A 24,001-nucleotide genomic window follows, 5' to 3' on the forward strand; every position below is an offset into this window, starting at 1 on the left:
TGTTATTGGCACGAAATGTACCAAAATGAGGAAGCATGGCCAAGGGAGTACAGGAGACATCGGGAAACAAGCACGACTGCAACAGCAACTTCCCACTCTCCAAAACGCTTGAAGGGGACACTTGACTTGACAGTGTGAAAACGACACGGGGGGGGTCACGGAGAAAGTCAGCGTGGGGCAGAGTAAAACCTCTCAGAAGGCTTTTTTTTTCTCACCACCCTGCGAGCTTTCGGAGGGGGACCATACCTGTCTCTTACACCGAAACAGCCCGAACGAGACCAAATCCCCACGGAGCCGTTGCTAACACCCAGAAGCCGGAATGGGCATTACCATTGCGGCCGAGCGGTCCGGCTGGGCCACCCCAGGTCCTGCAGCCATGTCCTGACCGCTGCCGTGCCCCTCGGCGCGGTGCCCTCGGCGCGGTGCCCTCGGCGCTGCCGCTGTGGCCGGGCCAGGGCGCGGCGGCCGCGTTCAAATCCGCCGCGCGGCCCAATGGGCGCGGGGCCGCTGCCCCGGAAGCAGCCGCATCGCTGCCGCCGCCGCCGGCCGGGGCGGGCGCTGCTGGGGAACCGTGCGGGAACGGGGACGCCGAGGTGCGTGTGGAGCGGGGTTGGGGCACCCCCAGCCCGGGGAAACTCGGGCAGCCTGGCTGGGCCCCGGAGGGAAAAGGAGGGAGTGGGAGGGCAAAGGATGCGCAGGGATGGGGGGAGGTAAAGCGCATCCACGCGGTCTGTTTGCCCTAATCGTGCTTCCTAAAGAAATGAAGGTAATGATACTCTTGGTGGTTTCAAGCTGGTCTGGTGGCCGATAATTCAGGCTGAGAAAGCTTGGAGAAGAGTTTGAGTGGAGCACCTTTCACCATCTCTAGTGGCTCTGCAGGAAAGCTGGAGTGAGACTTTGTCAGGAACTGTACTGGTAGGACGAGGAGCTGTGGGTACAAACTGAAAGAGTGGAAACTTTATTTACATGAGAGGAAGAAATTCTTTCCGGTGAGAAGGGTTAGCCCCTGGAACAGGTTGCCTGGGGAGGATGTGAATGTCCCAGTCCTGGCATTGTTCAGGTTGGATGAGGCATTGACAGCCTTATCTAGGGGAAGATATCCCTGCTCATGGCAGCAGAGTTTGGGACTAAAGGTCCATTCCAACCCCTTAACACTGTAAGATTCTCTTATGGCTTGTGTTCATGGGAAGCCTTGGAGGAAGAAAACTTTTGGTGGAATTAAAACTTGCATTTGGCTTTAGGAGCAAAGCTATGCAGGTTACATGGCTGAAGTATTTTACAGTACTATAGTGGACTGTTGTATGAATTAATACACAAAAACACAACTATGGAGAGCCTCTCTGTGTTTGAGTGATTCCTCTGTCAGACCTGGCTGGCGCCCAAGCAAAACATTCAGTCTTGGATGTTGAGATCTTCCAATCCTTTACACACCAAAATCTGTCAAAGGTCTGAGATTTCAAGCTGGTTTTCCACGTGGTGTATAGTTAGAGATCTGATTTACCAAAAAGACATAAACTAACATCAAATCTGTACTGAGACCAAAAGGAATTGATTCTGAAATCAATTGTGCATCTTGGCCTCTTGTGTTCTAGCACAGAATCCTGGTTTTCATGAAAACTGGTTGAATGCATGACAGTATTTTCATTTACAGTTTTGCAACCTTGGTTAACTCAGTTTTTAGTTAGACACAGTCTGTAAAGAGGTAGAGAAGTAAAGAGAATTTGAAGGTAGCAACATATTGTTTCTTCTCATTTGGTTGAAAATGCTAAAATGCTGTGTGTGACTTTTCTGGAGTGTGTGCATTATTTGGTTTTTTGTATTGGTGTTGGTTTGCCAAGGGTAGCACAAGATCTGCAGTTATTGCTGAAGTCCAGTTATTGCTGAAGTCTGTAAGAGAGTTCTGAATGTATGTTAGTGTAGTAAATATTTTGATTGACGAAACAAACAGACTACATCTAATAAGCTTAAGTGCAGCTTTTGTGTTCTTGAACATGTTATAGGAAATGTTTATTTGCTCTGCCACAAATAGTTTACGATTTTTATTCATGCAATTTTTTAAAATTTTTTTGTAGGAATGTGGAATTTCGTCCTGGAGAAGACATCGCTTCCGTGATACCTTGACTTAGTTGACTGAAAATGAAGCAAGATTCTACAAGAAACACTTCTTACACTGTGGATTGTGAGGATTATGTGCACGTGGTAAAATTCAATCCATTTGACAGTGGAGATTCGTGTTCCCTCATTGCTTATGGTGGCAACCATTATGTGGTTGTTGGGAGTTGCAGATTTCAGGTTCGTTGTTTTTGTCAGATGAAACTAACATGTCATTGAAACTGACTTTGCACATCTACTGCAGGAAGACCCTGGTCACTTTCCTGTTTCCTCCTCTCCCTGTGGTAAACAAGGGAGAATTTTACTTGTTTATTACACTAACAAGTCTAGGATACTTGCTTTTCAGGTAAATATAAATATATATATATGTAAAATACATACTAATATATTTGTGCTAATTTTGTAGGTATTTCTTTTTAGGGATGAACTGTAGAAATACTTACCTAATTTTTTTTTTTCTCACAATTGTTTTTACTGGATCTCCCTTACAGACTGTTGAAAACAGTAAAATTTCTTACCTTCAAGTTATTTACCGTTATATTGTGGAAAATTTTTAAATGGAAAACACTGAGTATTGTATATTTTTACACTGGATAAAATGTTTTTCATTAGATGGGGTTTTTTGCCTACATGCTTGACAATCAATTGAAGACAATTGCTTGGAATTTCTAAGCTTTTTTCCTCCATCTTGCTTCTTTATTATACAATATTATTTTTGTAATTTGTCTACTGTGATTGATAGTGTAGCTGATATTTTTATTATTATTATTGTTGTTGTTATTCCCCATGGTAATACTGTTGGAAATTTTCTGAAGAGCACCTAGTGCTAACCACAAAAACATACTGACATTTGTGTTGTTTACTACCTTGTTTCTGGTGTAGGCCTTGAAAAGGAACTAATTAACATTTTGACAACCACTGACACAAGGTGTTTTTTCTATAATTTTCATATCCTCCCTTCCCTTCCACATGTGGAGTCAATGAGTATTTCAGAGTAGGAGAGGAAAATGTTATTCTTTCTTCCTGTTGAGAAGCATTGAAAAACTGTGGGTAATTTCATGCATCCTCAGCTGGGTTCTGCTTGGCCTCTACAGTATGTAGAGAGGTTCTTTAACTTAAAGCAGAATTGTGACATAGAGAAAATTGTGTAGGAAAATCCTTTGAGGTGGCCCATTGGATGTTCTGAAAACTTTTAAAAGCTTTTTAGAGGTCAGCTTATTGACAGAGTCCATAATCCCAACTCTTGTTTCATTTTTCCTGTAACCTGGTGTTCTGACACCAGCAGTAAGAATAAGCAAGCTTGTATTTAGGATTAGATGACAGAGGACACCTTTTTATCTCCTGCTGTTTGAAAAGAGATGCTCTGGAAGTGACAGCATTTTTCCATGGTGTAAAAACAACTCGGAAAGACGACAGATGAAATTGCATGTTTGCTTTTGTTCCCATTGCTTCTTCTCACTGCAGTGTGTGCTAAATTAAATGGCCATGCTGTTCTAAGTGGCCTTAGTTGTACAGACAATGAGCTCAGCATCTTCATAGCTCAGTTCTGATTTTTCTGCTCTTCATTGGCCTCTGGCTTGAGACTGCAATCAGTCATAATTTACTCATACTTTAATGTATTTCTAAGTACTTAAATATTTGAAGTTAATGCTTTCTGTATGTTCCAGGTTTTCACTTTGCAGGTGCTATGATCTGAAAAGATCCCAATATGTGTAATTTTGAAAGCCCTTTCATTTTGTGGTTATCTGATTTGTTAGAAGTCACCAAGACCTTGTTCTGAATCAGCTAACTGCAATATTTCTGTAGGAGGAGGATGCAGAAGTGGAAGGCATGCAATATAAGACACTAAGAACATTTCACCATGGAATCAGAGTTGATGCCATAGCATGGAGTCCTGAAACTAGACTTGATGCTATACCTCCCCAGATAAGGTATTAACAATAAACTACAGTGATTCCTTGTCTCTTACCTGTTTTCCCTAAGTCTTTAATATTGGACTGTTCTAAGCTTATGAGTGAATTCTAACTCCTTAGAAATCACTGATGAATCTCTGAATTCTTCAGTAGAGTATTTATTCTTGTAGCCTTTTTTTTTGTTCATTTGCTTGGTTTTTGTCCTCCTTGTTGTGCCCCTTGACCCTCTCCCTACTGAACAAGCTGTAAATAATATTGTTTTCATTATTTTTATAGACCTCAGACATAATTTCTTTCTTTGTACACCTCTGAGGAATTATTTCTTTTAAGAGTTTTAGTAAATGTGAGATCATTTGAATGGCCCCCTTTATAAAGCTATTTGCACTGATTTGCATCACATGTGCTGTGTTTCAGTGTAGGTTAGTTACTAATTGTGAAAGCCTTTGAGGTGTAAATCTAGAAAATCTAGAAAGATAGTTAGCTATTAAGTGTAAACTTCTGAATTAAAATGTACTCAGTAGTTTGTTTGATTCTTCAAAATTACCATAGTTGCTTACTGCTCAATTTTCATACAGTCTTTTAGATTAAAATATGTTAAATAGAAATTGGTTTCTGAATTTTATATTTCAGTATTTTAAAATACTGATAATGAGGGTTGGTTTTTGTGCCTTACCACTTAACTTATTCAAAGGAAAGTTTCAGCAGCATTTATGAGAGATATTTCAGGTAATTAGTAATTGATCCAGATTTTGCTTTGTAAAAATATCTGAATAAGTATTCTTGGCAACTGATGCACCCTATTTTACAGATAAGCTCCAGTTGTAACTCTGCTTGTTGTCAAAGCAGAAAAGTTAAGATAGATGCTTTTGGGTGTTTCAAAATCTTTTTTTTTTTCTTTGCATTTTTAAGATGAAGGAAAAGGCATCTTTGATTGATTAATAGGCAACCATTGCCATGTTGATTGACTGACAAGCCTTTATTTTGTCTGTTGAGTGTAGGTTTTGTACTGCAGCTTCTGATAGGAAGTTAAGGCTGTTTACTTCAGACCTGCAGGACAAGAATGAATTTAAGGTAAGGGCAGCAAATGTGATTTTTAAAGGATTATTTAATTTTTAGTAAAGTCTAATCTTTAACTATCCTTCTACTCCACTTGTGAGAGATCTTAGGACCATCATCTCTAGGGTAATAATTGTATTGTAAGTACCTTTCTGTCTTCAAAGTGGGAATTTCTGTAATTATCACCCACATGATCTTCTGATTTTCTTCAAAATTCTTCCTTTGAAACAATGTCCCAATACAGGTACTACTGTTAATTAGGTGTTTGTGCTATCCAGTGTAAAGATTTTTGGTGAGGTCTTAGCTAACAATAAGCAAAGCTAATTAATTAAAAAAATGTGAGAGAGTATTCCTTTGCTTTTACTGCTTTAGAATATGATAATGCCTCTTTGATGAGAGTGGCTTATTGGGTATAAAGGAGAAAAAACCAGATTTTTATTTTTGGTGTGTTAATTTATATTGGTAAGACAATATAATTTGAGAGAGATTTGTCATTCAGAAATTAAGGAAATTGTGGATGTCAGTTATGTGGCCATGCTGATAATAGAATGAGTAAAGGCAATGCATAAGAAGTAAAGATGGATGCTACTAAATGTCTTGAAAGAAAATGCTTTTTGTGTTGCTTCATGCAGGCACATACTTTTTATTTCCTTCTTTTAGTGTTGGTCATACATGATTTTGCCACTGAGCAGTGGGATAACTGACATAGTCAGCTTGGTGGGATTTCTGACAAAATAGTTGTAAAAGTTCTTTATGATGTTTGCTTTTGAGTTGATGTCTGTCATTCCATATTAAAGTCATCTATTTGTATAATATCTACATTTTTGTGAATTTCAGAAGCTTTAATGTTAAGCTGTGAATTAAATCCTTTGACTTAGCAGAATGTAAAGTTTCTTTAATATTAGTTAATGGATCGAAAATAAGTTGAAATAATGAAACAATGGGATAAATTTGGTACTACAAACTCTAGTGAGCTAAATTCAACATCTAAGTTCTAATTTTTTAATTTATTTTTGGTTAATAAGGCCACAAGAAATAGTGTGGTCAGCAGGAGGAAGGAGGTGTTTATCCCTCTGTACCTGACACCTTGAATCCTCTCTTCAGTTTTGTGCCACTCAGGACAGAGAAGACATGGAGGTGCTGGAGCATGTCCAGAGAAGGCAGTGGAGCTGGTGAGGGGCCTGGAGCAAAAATCCTATGAGGGAAAGTCCAGTTGGGGTTGTTCAACATGGAGAAAAGAAGGCTTGGGAGGAACTATATATCCTCTACAACCACCTGAAAGGAGGCTGTAGCCAGGTGGGGGCCAGTGTCCCACCCAACAAGTGATAGGACAAGAGGAAATGGCCCCAAGTCATGCCAGAGGAGGTTCAGATTGGCTATTAGTAAACAATTCTTCTGTAAAAGGGTGGTCTAGTATTGGAACAGGCTGCCCAGGGAAGCTGTGTGATCTCTGTGTTCACCTTAGAGATGTGGTGCTTGGGGATGGCCCTGGCAGTGTTAAATTCGTGTTTGGACTCAGTGATCTCAGAAAGATCTCAGAAGTCTTTTCCAACCTTAATGATTCTATGATTGTGTGGTGCATATGCAATACAAATGAGAAGTGTTGGCTTGAATTTAACAGTAAAGCTATTTGCTTTGTTTATGCCAGCTCCACCACTGAAATTAGCTGTCCAAGAACTTTAGTAAAGATGTACTCTGGCTGAGGAAAAAGTAAAAATACATACTGTATTTTATATGGGTCAGACTTGGTCTAATGTTAAAAATAATCAGAAAACAGCTAAGAATACATATTTTTACCTGTTAGTGAGGAACTCATTAACAAAAAGAAAGAATGTGGACTAGTGTGTTTATGTCAGTAAAAGTTGTCTTTGGGACTCTCTTCTGGGTTTTTTGATATAAAGTGTGGAAAGCCCTTTCTGGCAATCAATTAATTTTTTATATCTGGACAATTATTGTACTCTAGATTTCTTGTCAGGAAAAGTAACACCTAACTGATTTAAAGCACATGCAAAATCCCAGATGTTCACAAATTCTGGGTGAGCTATGCTGGTCTGGCTTTCAATAAAGTTTGATACAGTGGCCTCTTATTAACAGTTAACTGATACCTCAGAAAACCTATTTCATAAACCTGAGGTTGAGCTCATGATGAACATGTGGAAAATTTTGATCTATTATATGGTGCACACTTGTGACACATGGGATCTTCAGGAGAGGTCCAGACCATGGAAACACAGCTGAAGGAAGTATGTGACTACGTTCAGGATGTAATCTCTGAACATTTTGTCTTTTATAGTAAACAATTAGTACGTGTTGCTTCTGGAGGGATAGACAGAGTAACCTTACTCTGTTTTCCCCATGGAAAAACTGTCTTGATGTAATTATCAGCAAGGAACTTGAAGCACACTTGAGTTTTCCATTACTCTGTCGACACAACTAATCCAAAATTTATGGGTTGGATCAAGCCCAGAACAAAAAAACAAAAGGTAAAATATGACTGATGGATCTTCGTGAAACCTTTTTCTTCTTTTGAGGTTTTCATTTGGAAATGAATTATGGCTTCCTTGTCCTGTTTCAAATTTTGCTTAATAAAAAGCATATTTCATCAGAACTGTAGAAGTAAAATGAGGCAGGATATTTGAATTCAGAATGCTGAAAATTGTCAAAAGACTTGGCATTCTGTCTAAATAGTTTAGCATCATCTTAGGACCTATTAGTTCTAGTATAATCCATTAGGCTTTAATAAAATAATGGAAAAAAATATTGGAAAAAAAAATAAGTTGGCTGCTGAAAATGTTTCTGTATTGAATTGATGAGGCATTCTTAATACTTTTAGAGAGGGGGATTTAGTTATTGTGCATGCTTGAGATTTTCTTTTTTTTTTATCTGTTCTGCATTTGTTCCTCAGAATAGCTACACTTAAAGATGGTGTGTTTTTCTTTGAGAAAACTGTGCAACTTGTTTTCATTCGACCTTGTTTTCCTCTGCAATCTCTCAGTCTCATGCTGTTATAGAGGGGATATTTTTGTCTCACTTTTATGATACCTTGCTGGGCAAAACAAAAGCAGCTGTGCCTTGAGACTTAATCAGTGAGACTGAATAGAAGAGGGTGGAACAGTAACAGATATATCTACACATGGAAATTTGCCTGGCTTAAAATTTTGTGAGATTTCTTTCAAAACCACCATAGGTGTATTTAATGAGAGATTCAGAGATCAGATTTACTTACCAGTAATCAGAGTTCTTTCATGTAGGTAGATCATGCATTCATTGCCTGGTCATTCTCCTCTTCCATTCTGAGATTTACTATCTTCTACCTTTTAAATTCAGTGGTTGAAGAAATTATAAAAAGCTCTAGTGTGAATCACAGATCTCTGTCAAACAAAAGCATCAAACTGACCTACAAGGAGTAGTGGGGAGGGATCTTTTCACCTGCAGTATGAATCTACACACGAATTAGATACTTTAAAGAAATCCAGTTACTGATAAAAACTGTTTTTACCTTGTACTAAAATTATAGTTTTATCTTAACACATATCTTTCCATTAGCAGGTCTGTTAAATACATTGGTGGAACAGTCAGCTCTAAGGTAAAAGTAATTCTCTTTTCTGCTTGGCAGACATTTGATGGCCACACAGATTACATTAATGATCTGGTCTTTGCTCCCAACGAAGGTCAAGAAATTGCAAGTGTAAGTGATGATCACACCTGCAGGTATGCATTTTGTTCAAAACACTATTGAAAAACTAGTATTGGACTTTTTCTATCTGTGAATGTTTTATATGTCCACTTAAATAAATAAGTACTTATTTTTAGTGTGCCTTCATGGCCCTCTAACAAGACTAGTCCATTAACAAGATAAGAAATGGACTATTCTTGTTAACTTAAATTGTAGGCTGGCTTTTTGTTGTGATTTGTGGGTTGTCTTTTTTTCAAAGCAATATTTTGAATCAGCTAGATTCAAAATGAAGAAAACCTTTGTCTTGCATTTGCATACACTGTTTTCCCCCTTCTGGAATAGGAATAAAATGAGAATAGGAGAGATCAGACACGCAAATCTCAGTGCCGAATGGTACAGACGTTCTCTATGCATTCTGTCATCAGGTGGGTCAAGTTTAAAGTCAGTGAGAGTCAGAATGTGAACTTGTCCATCTACCCAAATGTATTAGCCTTACCAGGGGGTGGGATGACATTGCCTGAAGACAGCACCATCCTAATGCAGTGGTACTGGCAGCTCAAAATACCATGATTACAGCTGCTTCAAACCCAGGAATTTGGATACTTACAACAGGAAGTAGGAGGGTAGCATGGCTGAATGCTTTGAAGCCTGCTGGGTAAAGGTTTTTGATGCAGGAGTTTGTCCCTGTCAGAAGGTCGCCCATGTTCTAGTAATGTGCAAGAATCTGTCAAGCTGCTCCTCTTACCCCTCCAGTGCAGCTGGCGAGGTCAGGAGGGCTGTGCAGGCTTTCAGGTCATTGCAGTAGGGCAGCAAGAGAGTTGGCAAAGCATCATCATCTTTGACTTCCTTTACTCTGATGAGTAGGCAGTTTTCCCATGGATGGCTAGTCAGTATTTCCAACAAAATCATTAGGAATGAATAGTAGAAATGTATGACTTAGCTGTATCTTCTTCTCATTGATTTCCTATCCTTGATTTCTTTGTTAAATCTAAACTCATATTTGGCTTATTCAGTAAAAAACTGTTTGACTCTGTGGCCTTTTCCTGTTTCTTTTAGGAAATGCTCAGCTTTCCTGGGATGAAAGAAAAGTGTTTTAAAGCCAGTTGTCTAATTGATACTAATTTAAAGGGAATTAAAATGTATGTAATTAATGTATACTAACAAGATTGCAGCTTAGTACCTATGAAAGACATTTTATGCCATAAACCATAAAGCCTTTGGTTAAAAGCCATGGGAAATAAGTAGGATTTTTTTTTGGCTTCTTGAGTTCTTATTTTTTCCATTCATGCATGTGGGGCATGAAGAGTTTTTCTATTGAATTTAAAGGTTACACTTTCAAAACTAATGGGAAATGCATTCCTTGGGACTTACCAAAATCATTCTTTACTTACTCTGTAATTTGCTTCAGTAGTAATGTAAGAAGAGGAATAATTCTTCTGTCTGAACTGAATTTCTGTCCTGATTGTTCTTAGGAAACAAAATCTGCTAATGCCTGTGGAATAAAGTTCTAGAACAATTAGTACAAGTCTTGAGTTCCACTTTTAAGTCTTAATAAATTTTTAAAACTTCTCAGTTTTTACTGACTATATACAAGCATGGTTAGGTCTTCCCTGGTTTTCACTCAAGAGAAATTTTAGGTTTAAGTTCATCAGAACTCTCTAGGGAAGTAAGATTTTCAGTTTTCACCCACTAAATAGTCTTGCCCCAAGCTGCTGCAACTGTGACATCTCTGAGTGGAGTTCAGTCATTTTGGCTGGAGGACAGACAGTGTAAATTGGATACTGTTCTTACTTTAAGTTGCTGCTGTGTCACTCAGCAATTCTTGTTTCTTGCATGAGGTCTTTATTTGCCTTGATCTCACAACTCAAAACAACTTTTTTGCAGCTGTGAAGTAGAACTGCGCTAAAAATAATTGCAGTGGTCGTCTGTGTTAGGGTAGCTTTAAGGAATATTCCATCTAACTTCTTGAAATGATAAGGCAGTATACTATAATTACCATATTCATGTTACTATTCTCCAGTCACTAAAAGTTAGTACATTACAGTTTAAGCTAGAAGTTGTTTTTTCAGTTTTCTTGCAGTGGAAGAATTCTGAGGCCATTTTTCTACTTGCCACATCGGCAGGCTTGTTTGCCTGTGCTATCTTTCTGCTTGGTAAAAGCATCTTGTTTGAGGTGGGTTTATCCTTTGCTCTAAGCCATAAATACCCCTTCTAACTAACACACCCTTTGCCTTCTTAGTTATCCAGTAAGACTGGTTCAGCAATTCTTCTATATCAAAACTTGCTTTCATTTCTATTCCTCCTTGAGATTCTATATTAAAAAATTTTTCTGCCAAGCATACATATCTGTTAAATTTCCTTGTCAAACTTTCATCCTTCCCAACAGTCTAGTAGCCTGCACAGATTCAGATGTGCAAATGATTTCGTTCTGATACTTAATGAAACCAAAAAATTCTGGGGAATGTTTGGAAAACGCCACGAGTTCAACTGACACACTCCACTCACTATTGGTGGTTAAAGACCTGGTGTTTCTGGAATTACTTAATGCAAAATGCCATCTTATCAAAACCCACTAATCTCATATCCATGCTAAAAATGAACCTCTTGACTCTCAAAAGGTTAATTCAGTCTGATTGGTAATCATCTCATACTCCCTCCTCAGGTGGAACTGAAAGGTCTGACAGGTCAGACCCTTAAAAATACTAGCATGGCAATTTCTTCTGGTCATGGAGTGCTGGAATGGCTTGTATTTTGAAAAGCTGAAAAAGACTCATCCATCCCTTTCTCTCCCTCACTCTCTCTTAGTCTTAAACTACATCCTTTTCCTCTCTTTTTGAGTGCAAAAGAGTGTATAGTTGAATTATCTTCCACGTTATCTGTGACCATACTTGCTTTCTGATTCCTTTCTGATTTCTGTTCATTTCCTTAAGCCATGGCTTCATAGAGAACATCGCTTCATAGAGAACTTTGTGAATTCATCAGTCACTCTGATGTTCAGCCTTCTCTGTTGCATGTAGAATAAATGCCAGACCATGAGAGGATTAGTTTTGTTCTCTAACCAGGGATTAGGGGGCAAGGTTTGATGTCACTGAAAGCTAAATTAACTATAGTTTTAGAATGCCTTGTAGTGTTTCATCTGGTTTTAAAGGGGTTTATGTGTAGCATATTTTTTACATGGTACTCTCATGCCCTAGGTATTTTTTGTAGATTTTTCTCTAGACAATATGAAGGAAAGTTAATGGTAACTCCTGGGTTTTTCTTTTTTCTTTTTCTTTTTGTTTGTTTGTTTGGGTTATTTTTTTTTTTTTGTTCTTTAATTTATTGCCAGCACACATTGCACTTGAATCTTACCTTGATTATTCAATAAATATTTCAGTTTTTGGCTACATTGAAAAGTGGTCATTATCACTTATTTCTGCCTCCAAAACTATGTTCTATTTGCATTTTCCCATTCCTAGTGCAGTCAAATATGGATTTCTGTCAAAATTTTTATGAAAGTTGTCATATCAAAATACTACTTCTTTCTGAGGTATGCTGGTTACATTTTATCAAGCTAGTTCTGCATGACAATTTATGAAAATAAACAAGTCTTGAATTGTTTTCAGAGTCCAGTCTTTGATTTTGCACACTTGTATGCATCCCTGTATGTAGTCTTACCCAATTCTGTTGCATTGTACAGCCACAATGCATTAACCAATTGATTTTGGACAGTGCAAGAATTAACTGGTCTCCTGTCAGCTTTAAAAAAAAAAAAAAAAAAAAAAAAAGCTTTCTGGATCAAATGTTTGGAACATTATTTCAGTGTGATCTTAATAAACTTTTCATTAGGAAGTCTTCAAAATATGAGTTTGATGAAGTAATTTCCTTTGTGACACATTATGGCTTATGTTAAGAGTAACAGAGCCCTAGAATGTAGTCTAGTCTATAAATTGTTTTTAAATAGAAATCATTGCCTTAGATTTGTTTAGAAGTTTTTTTATATTTTAGAAAGCCATCAGCAGAATTGGTAGTTGAGTTTCTCAGTAGCAGTCCTACCACAGAAGCATTTATGTTATATCCACATGGGGAACAATTAGCTGGTAGCTCTCAACAGACATTTTTTGCTCTGGTTGAAAGGACAGAACTGAAGTGTCACTTTTTTTGTTCAAAAATGCTGCATGGTCTCTGGCGTTGATTTAGATAACTTTAAAGGTATTTCAGTAGTAGTAGTAGAAATTTGTCTTTCTTGGACTTTGTTCTACGTGTGCATGGCCTGAAATGTGTATTAGTGAAGAGGAGATTCTGCACTGCTTCTCCTGCCTCTACCAACACTGCAGGGTGTAATTGCAGCCCACAGTCAGCAGTGAGAAATATACCAATCTATTGATTGCACATCCAAGTAGATATTACAAGAAGCTAGAGATAACATGTTTTTTCATGCCAAGATCTGAAATACTCTAAACACTAATTCTTTAGAAGCAGTGAATTTCCTTTGATCCCAGAAGAAAATGGTGAACATGGGTCAGCTTTCTGCAGGAATGTTTGTACATTTCCTCTGTGAAAAGACTTCATAAAAACTTAAACATTACACCTTTCTCTTGTTCTGACCAGACAGAGAAATCTCTACAGTTCTGCTTCAGCCTTTCATGTCCTGCCTGGTGCCTCCAGATGTGTGATAGCCAAATCCATATGGAGTTGGCAGAAGACCATAGAGAAAGCCAGTGTTGGTTGTATTCTCTGCAGCATTTCCTAATCTCTGCACTTTCATGTTCCTTTTCTGAGATGTTCTCACTACTTGTGCTCAGTGAGGAATAACTTCAACTCTGTGTGATCTCAGAAACAGGAATCTTGCCCTTCTCCATTGTCCTCTTGGCTTTTCAAGAGTGATAGGATTTTACTTGCACATGAAATATGTCTGATGGAGATATAAAGAAATGTATTAAAGTTAGATATTAAAAAAAACCAACAAAACCATGTTGGACAGGAGTAATCTTTGGGTAATGGACCAAGTATAGTTGATCATGCTTTGTTGGAATCAGATGTCAAGGTTTCTTCTAGCCCCCACCACTCACTAAAATTGTTAGAAATCTTTTGTTGGAAGAATTCCCATTTTTAATTCCATCTTCTGGGGTTTTGAGAAATTCCTGAAGATTGTAATCTGGTTTAGTTCTTTCGCTATTGCAAATGATGATTTTTATCCAATTAGCAGTTGGTTCTGATAGTTAGAATTATTCATAATTCAGAAAATTAGAAGATAAAATTGGGATCATCTCCATTGCCACAAGTTTTCAGAATTCTAATGAGGTACTTTGCCAGCTGTAATAGAAGTTCATTGTATGATGATATTGCTGCACATATGCATCCATTTTCAGGCATACAAGATGTTATATAGCTGGGTTTATGAAATTTTTATATCTTCAAGCTATGAGATAACTGCAGTTTTCCTTTGTTTGTTAGTCACAGGATTTGAGTGACAAGGGAAAGCTACTAGTATCTCAAGAATTTTCTTTAACAGCATTTGCAACTATCTGTATTTGAGTTGGTTTGAGTTTTCTGAGTACTGCAGTAAACAATTTCTCAGTCCTTAGTTACTCAAAAAAGAATTATTTTACTGAGAAGATTAGATGTTATTTTTGAGACTATACATTAATCAAACTTATTTCAACTGTGTTTATTCAAACTTTTCTCCAATATATTTTTTGTGGAATTTTTTTTAAACACCAGAAAAAAATACCACAAGCTCAGTGACAAGCTTTACATAATACTCAGTGACAAACTTTACTAATACTACCATGATAGTTGGTTAGAAGAGAAGTAAGAGAGGGACACATTGCAGGGTTAAAAAAAGATGCTTGGAGAAAAACAGACAGTTATTTTAGTTTGGTATAAAATCATGGTAGTGTTAGTAAAGTTTCAAGAGCTTTGAATGGGAGACAAAATCCTCAGTCTTTTTGGATTGATTTACGTGATAGGAATGTGGACAAAATGGGGAGACAGCATCTGTAGTTGATTTGGTTATGATTACTGAGTAATTTAGGAGTTGAAAATCAGTTTGGCTAAATTGTTGGGGTTTGCAGGTTTTTTACTTAGGTTTTTTCACAAAGAAATAGTGAAAAGTGTTAATTGAACACACATGTAATTGTATAGACATGATGCATTCAGACAAGAATCTATCTTGATATGTATTGCTTGGTTTGTGTTTTGGGGGTTATGGGGTTTTTTTCCCAAAACTAAATAATATTTTCTTTTGTATCAATAAAGAAAATATAAAAGAGGCTTTTAGACCTTCTCCTCCCCATACTGTTTGTTACTAACAGTCCTGCCATTCTTACAAAGTAAAAACTACAAATTTGGTAACTTTATAAATAACAAAGTTATGAAGGTAAAAACCATAAATTTCTGTCTCAACACCTAATAACATCACTCACTTCAGGGAAGGAAACATAATGGCATATTCCTTCTGCCAAAATGATTCACCATCTTCTCTTGTATCATAATTTTCTCCCTGCACAGTAAATACACATGGGGAGTGTTGATTTGACTTGGACAAATCTACAAGGCAAAATTTTTGGCAGTAGAAGAAAGTATTGTATGTTTCTAAATTACCTAATCAAGTAGATATTTCATTTTTTAAACACTTGTCAGGTTTTTGTTTTGACTTTTTTTAGTAAGCACACTGATTCTTCAAGATTAGAGACCCTGTGTTTTCTGCAGGGAGAACAAATATTTGATCTGTTGTGGTTTGGCATAAGAAAACAACATTGTTCATTAAATATATTTACTTTATTCCCATATATTTTGTCTAGACTTATGATGTATTGGTTAAAAGTTTTTTTAAATCTCTGAAATATAAGCCTCTAAGCACCCTGGTGAGATATAAACTGAAAAAGTCTGGAGGAAGTCAGCAAAAATCCTCTAGAATAAACAATAATAGTACATAGCCACTCATCTAGCTCAAAAGACTGGGCAGAACACTACTTTAAAAATTGGCTGTTTCTCAAGTTTTGCATGTCAGAGAGGAAGGATATATGTGTATGTTTCAGTGTCCAAATGTATATAAATAACATGTAGCCTTGTGGTTCAGACTGATGTTCACAACTGTGATGTCTTTGTCCTACAACCAAATATGGATTTGGTAGGAAAAGAGGGAGTTGAGCAGTGGCTATGAGGTAAAACGGTCTCAGTTTTGGTTTTGTTGCATTTTAGAAACAAAGTAGCTCCATGGCTCATTACCACTCTTACTGAACACATCCAAAGAAAACTCACCCATCACCTAACCTAGTTTTGGTGTTTCAGCACTACACTTTCCTGTCCCTCCATATTGGCCAAATACTGTTGATTCTTTAATTTTTTTTATAGTTGCCAGATAGGTACTGCAGGTGTTTCTAAAGGAAAAGGTAAAACTGGCACATGCGATTTACCTGTGGAAAGCTCTCCAAGACCCTTTCTTGGTTAGTGTTACCTCTGCCACAGATCCTTCTGTTTGCCTTAGCTTCATTTCTGGTTTCTTATATTTCCATTACTCAATCTTGTTTTACCAGGAAATACTGGAAACTCTTAGATTAGGCAGCCAAAATACTTTAATAAAGGGTCTTGCCCTTTACATGGCAACATGGATGATTTGTTTGGTGCCTCATTTTAGGTTCCTTGTATCAACTGGACCAACACTGACATTCCTGCTTTGTACTGCCCCACTGCTATTTATGGTATAGTACAAAGGCTGTAGTGTTGTCTTATGAAAAAATGGGAACATCTCACTGAGATTTCATGTCTAGATAACTTAAAATGTCAAATCATTTGAATAGCTAAAGAGACGCTCTGCCTCACTCATCAGTGTTAAAATACATTATCTGCAGCACTGGCCACTTCCAATGACTTCTTCAAATGATAGACCATGAACACTATTTCATTTGGTTACTTCCTCTGTGAACATATTGAGACACTGAAAGTTAATGTATTTGCAGTCAAATGGCAATAGTTTAGTACTTTACTCTTTTTTTCTTTCTGTCTTCTCCCCAGGGTCTGGGATTTGGAAGGAAATGAGAAGGCCCATTTTGTTTTACGTTCTTCTGGAATGAGTGTTTGCTGGCATCCTGAGGAGGCTTTTAAGGTTGTGGTTTTCTCCCTCAACACCTTTAAAATAACAAGAGGGGGGACACACCTAAAGTGTGAATCTTTGATGCTGTAGTAACATTAAAGTTTTAGGACCTAGTTTACACTGTAACTGGATATTGGTTGGATCTGCTAATGTGAAGGGACTGTGAATGAATTCTCATTGCCATTCTTGTCATTTTACCCTCAGTCCCTTACTCCTCCCATCAGAAATATTCCTTCTTGATTAGGTACATCAGTTGTTGATAACTATTCTGCTGATTGCTTATTAACTGACACTTACCAGAGAAGAGCTCAAGTTTTCTCAATCATGGTAACACAGTTCACCAATAATACAGACTCTTTATAGAACATGCCAAGCTTTGAAAAGTATCTGTTTGAAGTTAACAAGAGACATTTTTGTTGTTGCTCTTGCTTGAAGTGTATGAAATATGTTCTGAAAAATCAAATCAATAGACTGTGATTTTATACTTATCTCATTATTGTACTGAGGAGGATTAATCAGCTGGTAAGTACCCAAATATCCAGTTTCATTAATGGTCTAGTCCCTGCAGTCTTGGATTTATTATTCCTGTTGTGCCTATCAATAACTGCCTTAAGCAGCTACAAATGGTTGTTCCAGTTACCACAAAAACACATACTTAAAACAGAGAAAAGCAGTCAAATAAGATATCAAAATATTTACACAGCAGCAGGGAAGGAGGATCTCTAATCTCATCACACTTTCCACCAATATCAATATCTGTCCTTACCAAGAAAGGAAACTGTTAACTAGGAAAACTGTTGATTCAGGTGGTGTCAGAATTTAATGGGTTAGCTGCTGTTTGCTACTGGGCAACTTTGTTAGCACAAGAAAATTAACAGATTTTCCCAAAAATACTGCAATAGTATGACAGTCTTAGATATTATTAACATGTCTTTTCTTTGACCATTATCCGAGACAGACACTGGGGTTTTTTGTTTTTGTTTTTGTTTTTTGTTTTTTTTTAAAGAAAAGCCCATTCCAAACACTCATAAAATTTGCTAGATTTAGTTCTTGCTGAAAAGCTTATTGCAGATCAAAATGCTTACTCACCATGACCTTTAGTTTGCAGGAAAGCATGTTTTGGTGACAGTTCTGTTTTTCCAACAAACTGGTATTACTGGAGTGGTTTTTTTATGCTTCTTTGCCTTTCTTAATTATTGTTTATGACTGTCTGAAAACCATTTCTCCTCATTAAGAAAAATCTTATGTCATCATCTGGGCATTGGAACGGGTTGCCCAAAGTGTTCAAGACCAGGTTGGATGGAGCCCTGAGTGATCTGGCCTTGCAGAGAGTGTCCCTGCCCATGGCAGAGGATTGGAACTAGAGGATTTTTAATTTCCCTTCCAACCCAATCCTTCTGTGATTCTATAATTGAATCAGGAAGCTCTTTCTGCAATACTTCAAAAACAACTGCTTGAGTGTACTGCTGTAATGGAAAAAGTTTAAATAAAATATGTTGCAAACTGTTATATGATGAAGTAAGAGTTGTTATATAAAATCAGTAAGAGTGGTTCTACAGATTCTACGGCCACACTAATTAATAATTTGCTTAGAATGCTAGAATCATTTAGGTTCGAAAAGACCTCTTAAGATCCTCAAGTCCAACCTTTGATTGAACACCACGATATCAAATAAACCACAGCACTAATTGCCATATACAGTAATTTCTTGAACACCTTCAGGGATGGTGACTCCACCACTTCTCCAGGCAGCTCTGTTCCAGCTTGACAACCCTTTATTTTTTACAGCACTGTGTGTCAGTTGGTTCTTTGTGCTCAGAACAGAAGCTGCCAAATGTTAAAATAATAACTTTTTGCTGTGTGAAAGCACAGGGATTTGGTGGTTGTGAACTGGTATTTCTAACCACAAAAATTATACACATAGATATCTATAGACATATAGAAATGAATTAATGTAATCATTATGTGTAACAGTGTAGCAGGAGTATTGTGGTTTTTATTCATTGGTTACAGAGTGTCCAAGAGAAAGTTTTCTGGTATGAAGTGAAGAACTGTACTTCATTTAGTGTTATTAACATTTATTTTAATGTATTCTAGGTTTTTATAGAGTAGAAAAAAATTAATTTCCATTTCATGCTGAGTTTACCACATTCTATGAATTTCTTTTAACAGCTGATGGTGGCAGAGAAGAACGGGACAATACGATTCTATGACCTGATTACACAGCAGGCCATTCTCTCCCTGGAGTGTGAACAAACACCACTGATGTCAGCAGACTGGTGTTTAAAAAATACACTTAAAATTGGAGCAGTTGCTGGAAGTGATTGGCTGATCTGGGATATCACTCGCTCCAGGTATTTTTATGCCCATGGCATAGATGTCTTTATTCTCCTCATGAGGAACTGCAGGTACTTGGCTAAAAAAGCGTGGCAGTGACAGAATCACAAATGGGTCAGGTTGGAAGGGACCACAGTGTGTCAGCTGGTCTGACCTCCCTGCTAAGCAGGGTCATCCTAGAGCACAAGGCACAGGATTGTGAATATCTTCAGTGAGGGAGACTCCACACCCTCTCTAGGCACTGTTCCAGTGCTTGGTCACATGCAGAGTAAAGAAGTTCTTCCTCGTGTTCAGGAACTTCCTGTGCATCAGTTTGTGCCCACTGCCTCTCATCCTATTGCTTGCAGCACGGAGCAGAGCCTGGCTCCATCCCCTTGACACCCTCTCCAGATACTGATGGACCTTGATGAGGTCCCCTCTCAGTCATCTCTTCTTGAGGCTGATCAGGCACAGCTCCTCCAGCCTTTCCTTGTAAGAGATGCTCCAGCCCCTTACTCATCTTTGTAGGCCCAATGCATAAGCTAAATACATAAACATTTATCAGGAATTATGATATTGATACAAACCATTCCCTGGTATTCCTTGTTTCATCTTTACCAATACTTTATGTTAAAAATGTAACACTGTCTATCATTTTGTCCATTTGAGATAGTATCTCACTACTGTTTGCCTCTTACTGTATGTGTTCGTTAAAATTTCATTCCAAGTCATAAGTAGATAACTGTTGATCCATAATGAACTGGACAACTACTTCAATTTTCCTACTCCAAATTGAGATGCTCTGGTTTTCCCTCAGCTGCTTCACAGAGCATAGACAATGTGTCCCCTTCACTGTACTTTTATTGCTTACAGTATGAGCTGTAGCTGTTTGCAGAACAGTTTTTTACCCTGAATGTCTCTTTTAGTTATCCACAGGATAAGAGACCTGTCCATGTTGACCGAGCCAGATTATTCAGGTATAAAAGTTGTCTTGATTTTATGGGGTTTATCTATTTAAATCTATATCTATGCAAACAGTTATGAGTTTAGTAAACTGGTTGTATCTCACTTAAGTCATTTTTAGGGGGACTGGGTGTATAAACTTTGTGAAATTTGTGAATGACCCACATTTAGTATATATGTGTAGCATTCATGTGATACTTTTTTGTTTGTTTGTTTTACAACACTGTGCATGTGGAGCTGTGGGTAGGGAATAATATTCAAACTAATTCACTAAATGTGTTACTCTGCTGTTAGTAGAATACATGACATCTTCATAGTTAGTCCCAAGGGAGAGAACTCCATTTTGTGTGCATTTCTGCTGCTATGACAGGGGTATCTGGAAAGAACATTCATTTTATTCATGGGTGGATTCATTTTACTCATAGGTGGTCCCGAGTGAATGAAAATCTGTTTGCAACCACTGGATATCCAGGAAAGACAACTACTCAATTGCTGGTTCATCATTTAGGACACCCCCAGGTAAATTTTTGACTGGAGTTGCATCTGTTCTCCTCAAATCAGACTCATGTTATTAAAAACTACAATTTAAAACTAGCCCAAACAATTCAGAACTGCTGCTTGGTGTACCCATTTTATTTTATTTTGGTTTGTGGCATTCATGCTAAGGAAAAAAAAAATTGGTGCATACTTAAACTCCTAGTTTAGAAGCTGCTTGATCTAGATGTTTTAGCTTGATTTGCCATATCAGTTCTGAGGGGAAGAAAAACACCTTTAACCTGATATGTAATTAATCTGACAATATTCCTAGTTCTTAGGAGGCTAAAAACACCTAGTGGTATATTTTTATATATAATTTTATAATTATATTTTAAATCATTAATGAAAATGCAAAGCATAGGAAATATTTTGATTTTGCTGGAGTCAGTATATATTTGCAATGCTTACAGTAAAAATATTACCTCCAAACATACTAGTTATGAATACAATGAAATGACAGAAGTAATTTCATTTTAAAAAGTTTTTAAGTTTGGTATCATGCCTTTATAATAATAGTGTTTATGCTAATGTAAAGAGTTGAAACTATTTGTTATTAAGGAATATTTTGCTATAAGCAGCTACTGGAGCTGTGTAGCAGGGATTCACATTTTTCAGTAAAATTTCTGTTGTATTTTAACTATATTTGTTAAAGAGTATGTAATCTGTGCTGGTTTTTTGTCTATGCAACTTGATATTTGCAGTTTAGAAATCATTTTTAAGGAAAGTTGAATTGATATTTTTCTATCTCTCTCTTTGTTTTTTACAGCCCATTCTTACTGGAACTGCAGCTGTAGGATCTGGTTTGACATGGCACAGAACTCTTCCATTATGTGCAGTTGGAGGAGACCATAAAATTTTCTTCTGGGTTACTGAAATGTAAAATAAGCATTTGCCTTCAATATGAAGCCTGACAACATAATGCCTTTTTTCTAGTAAAATGTTGAAATTTACTCTTTGTGATGGTTTTCACTTGGACAACAGAAGAAAGAAGAAAGCAAGATATAAATCACTTGTGTTTGATTTTTAGCTTGCAAGTACCAGAGCTTTTGAAAAATTGGTTATCATACATCTTGGTTATTTCTATTCAAATAAAATGTACTTTTTAAACGTGGTATTTGGTGTGAATTTTTTTTTCAGGAGTTTTAAAGAGATTTTGTGTCCCAGCATGTCATTCTGATAATCTCACTCAGTTCATAGAGCTCAAATACCTGATATTGTGCAGAGTACCTGCAGAAAGAACACCTCTCTATATTAACTTAGCCAAACATGACTATCTTATAAGAAAAAAAAAAAAGCAGAAGTGTACCGTGATAAAATGTTGTTCTTGGATGTTTTTGAATAAACTAGTTACCACTGCCAGTGAAGAAGCTAATGGTAAAATCAGAATGATAATTTGAAGCAGTTTTATTTCTCTAAAGACAACTTTAGGCCTGTCAAACAGGATAGTGAGGTTTTTTTCTGCTTACAGCCTTTTACTTCCAGGAAACTTTACTTTACAGGAATATCAAAGGCATTCTGCTTTCTAGAAACATATTTTTCCTGTCATTCCTATACAAGACTCAGAAGAGAAGTAAAAGAAGATGACAGAGACAACTCCTGTCTTAAGTATCTTTTTTGCATACTTTTGCAAGTGAAGGGATGTCAGGATGTTTCACTAGTGTAACAGCTCCTTACAGCATTTTAGCCCTCCTTTTTAGCTGTAGTTAGATTTTAAAATATTCATTTGGTTGTTCCTAATTATGTGGGACACATAAAACCAGTTCAGAAGTAGGACATCAATAAGTGAAATTACAGTCACCTTTTGAAACCTGAGACCATATTATATTTCTCATAATCCTTTATCCTTGGGAACTTTTGCTTTCCAGCTGGCACCAAAATTTACCTAAAACAAATATGAAGTTCCTTATAAGTTCCAGTGGACTGGTGTGTGCCTAAACTGTAAAATAAGCAGGTGTTTCAAGGTAACAGTGCTCTGTTTATCTTTTATCCATTGTCTGAGCAGAGATAGCAGCTTAAGGGGAAGTTTACTTCACTTGTAGCTAAAAATCTTCGTGGCTCTGGGAGGAAGGATTGGCCTGAGGCACTGTTATCCTTCTGGTGTGTAATGGAATTGAAACAGACATGAGGTTTTCTGTCCTCAGGGCAAACTTCACACAGCTCCTGCCCGTGCAGAATATATATCCACTATACTCAGGACCCATACAGACGAGGGCAATATGCAAGGGTACGTGCAGGTGCACTCTTGAGTCAGACTTTTTGGGTTTAGAATTGCTTAAGACCCAGGAGAGCAAAGAACAGAAATTCTTTTGTTCTGTAGTTAATTCAGAAACCAGGATGTTTGCTTTTCATACTCTGTTTTTAAGGACTACTTAAAACTGTTTACCCAGGAATGATCTTGCCAAGTTCAAGGCTCTTCATTTTATACTGGAAAGAAGTACTATGGATATTTAAATTAATAAATAAATAAGAAAGCAGCTAATGTCTTTTGCATGCTCTCCATGCTCTTTTGTACAGAACAAAATAATTAGTTATTATAGTCATGTTATAATATATTATATAGTCATGTTGCCTCAGCACAGTACTTGGAAAACTGAAACTTGACAAACCATTTTCAGAGAACTGCAAAACATTTATCATTTAGTTTCCATTTTCTTTTTTTTTTTTTTTAAGAAACCTACATAATACCTAACATTTGTATTTCTCAGTCTATTTAACTGTGAAGGGTTGATAATTTTCTGAACTGTTTGCAAGGATTGTACAAATTCTGGCATACTTAGATTATTGAGATTGGAGGGGACATTGCTTAAATTCACCATAGAGAAAAATTATTGATGCAATATTGGTTCCATAGAGAAAATTTTACTAGAATACCCTTTGCAAGCATGGATTTAGAAGACTCCACAGGAAATCAAGCAAATGTTCAATCCACACTGATCTTTTCAGCTGTTCATTGGACCACCTTATTAAAAACAACTATTGCCCCTTGTGGAGGATCAGGTGACACCATGTCTGGAAATTTTTTTGGATCAGCTTTTTGTTTCTGTTTAACTTGTCTCTCTCAGTTGTAGAGCTATTTGAGTTCTGGGCTGATTCTAACCTGAATGTGGTGTCCTGGGACCTGTAACAGAATATAAGCACACAAGATGCATATGAGCATTGGAAGCTTCAGTAGCACTTGCCAGTTTTTCTCAGCTTGTGCAGTTTTGTTTTGCTGTTGATCTGAGGCTCTGATTCTGTGCAATACATGGAGCAGATCAGTTTCAATGCTTTGAAACCCATATTTTTGCTTTTACTTTTCTGTGTACCCTAATCACAAGTCAGGTATTTTTTACCAATGATGAAGATACAGCT

The 24,001-nt window shown here is 37.1% G+C and overlaps 1 protein-coding gene across 1 annotated transcript; it reads left to right on the top strand.

Annotated features, from left to right (window-relative positions):
- Positions 1-580: 580 nt before the first annotated feature.
- Positions 581-21,762, top strand: NUP37 (nucleoporin 37). The gene is made up of 10 exons (XM_058022644.1): positions 581-593; positions 2,073-2,292; positions 3,919-4,043; positions 5,024-5,096; positions 8,698-8,792; positions 16,756-16,846; positions 19,007-19,188; positions 20,077-20,127; positions 20,539-20,632; positions 21,417-21,762. The coding sequence occupies exons 2-10, from the start codon at positions 2,137-2,139 to the stop codon at positions 21,528-21,530; spliced, it is 981 nt and encodes a 326-aa protein (XP_057878627.1). The 5' UTR covers positions 581-593; positions 2,073-2,136; the 3' UTR covers positions 21,531-21,762.
- The last annotated feature ends 2,239 nt before the right edge of the window (positions 21,763-24,001 follow it).

This window comes from Melospiza georgiana, chromosome 4, assembly GCF_028018845.1.
Source record: "Melospiza georgiana isolate bMelGeo1 chromosome 4, bMelGeo1.pri, whole genome shotgun sequence".
In the NCBI taxonomy this organism is placed as follows: Eukaryota; Metazoa; Chordata; class Aves; order Passeriformes; family Passerellidae; genus Melospiza; species Melospiza georgiana.

Coding starts and splice junctions, on each gene's coding strand:
- NUP37 (XM_058022644.1), top strand. CDS start 2,137: ATGAAGCAAGATTCTACAAGAAACACTTCTTACACTGTGGATTGTGAG. Junction 8,793..16,755: donor AGTGATGATCACACCTGCAG/GTATGCATTTTG, acceptor TCTTCTCCCCAG/GGTCTGGGATTTGGAAGGAA. Junction 16,847..19,006: donor ATCCTGAGGAGGCTTTTAAG/GTTGTGGTTTTC, acceptor TTCTTTTAACAG/CTGATGGTGGCAGAGAAGAA.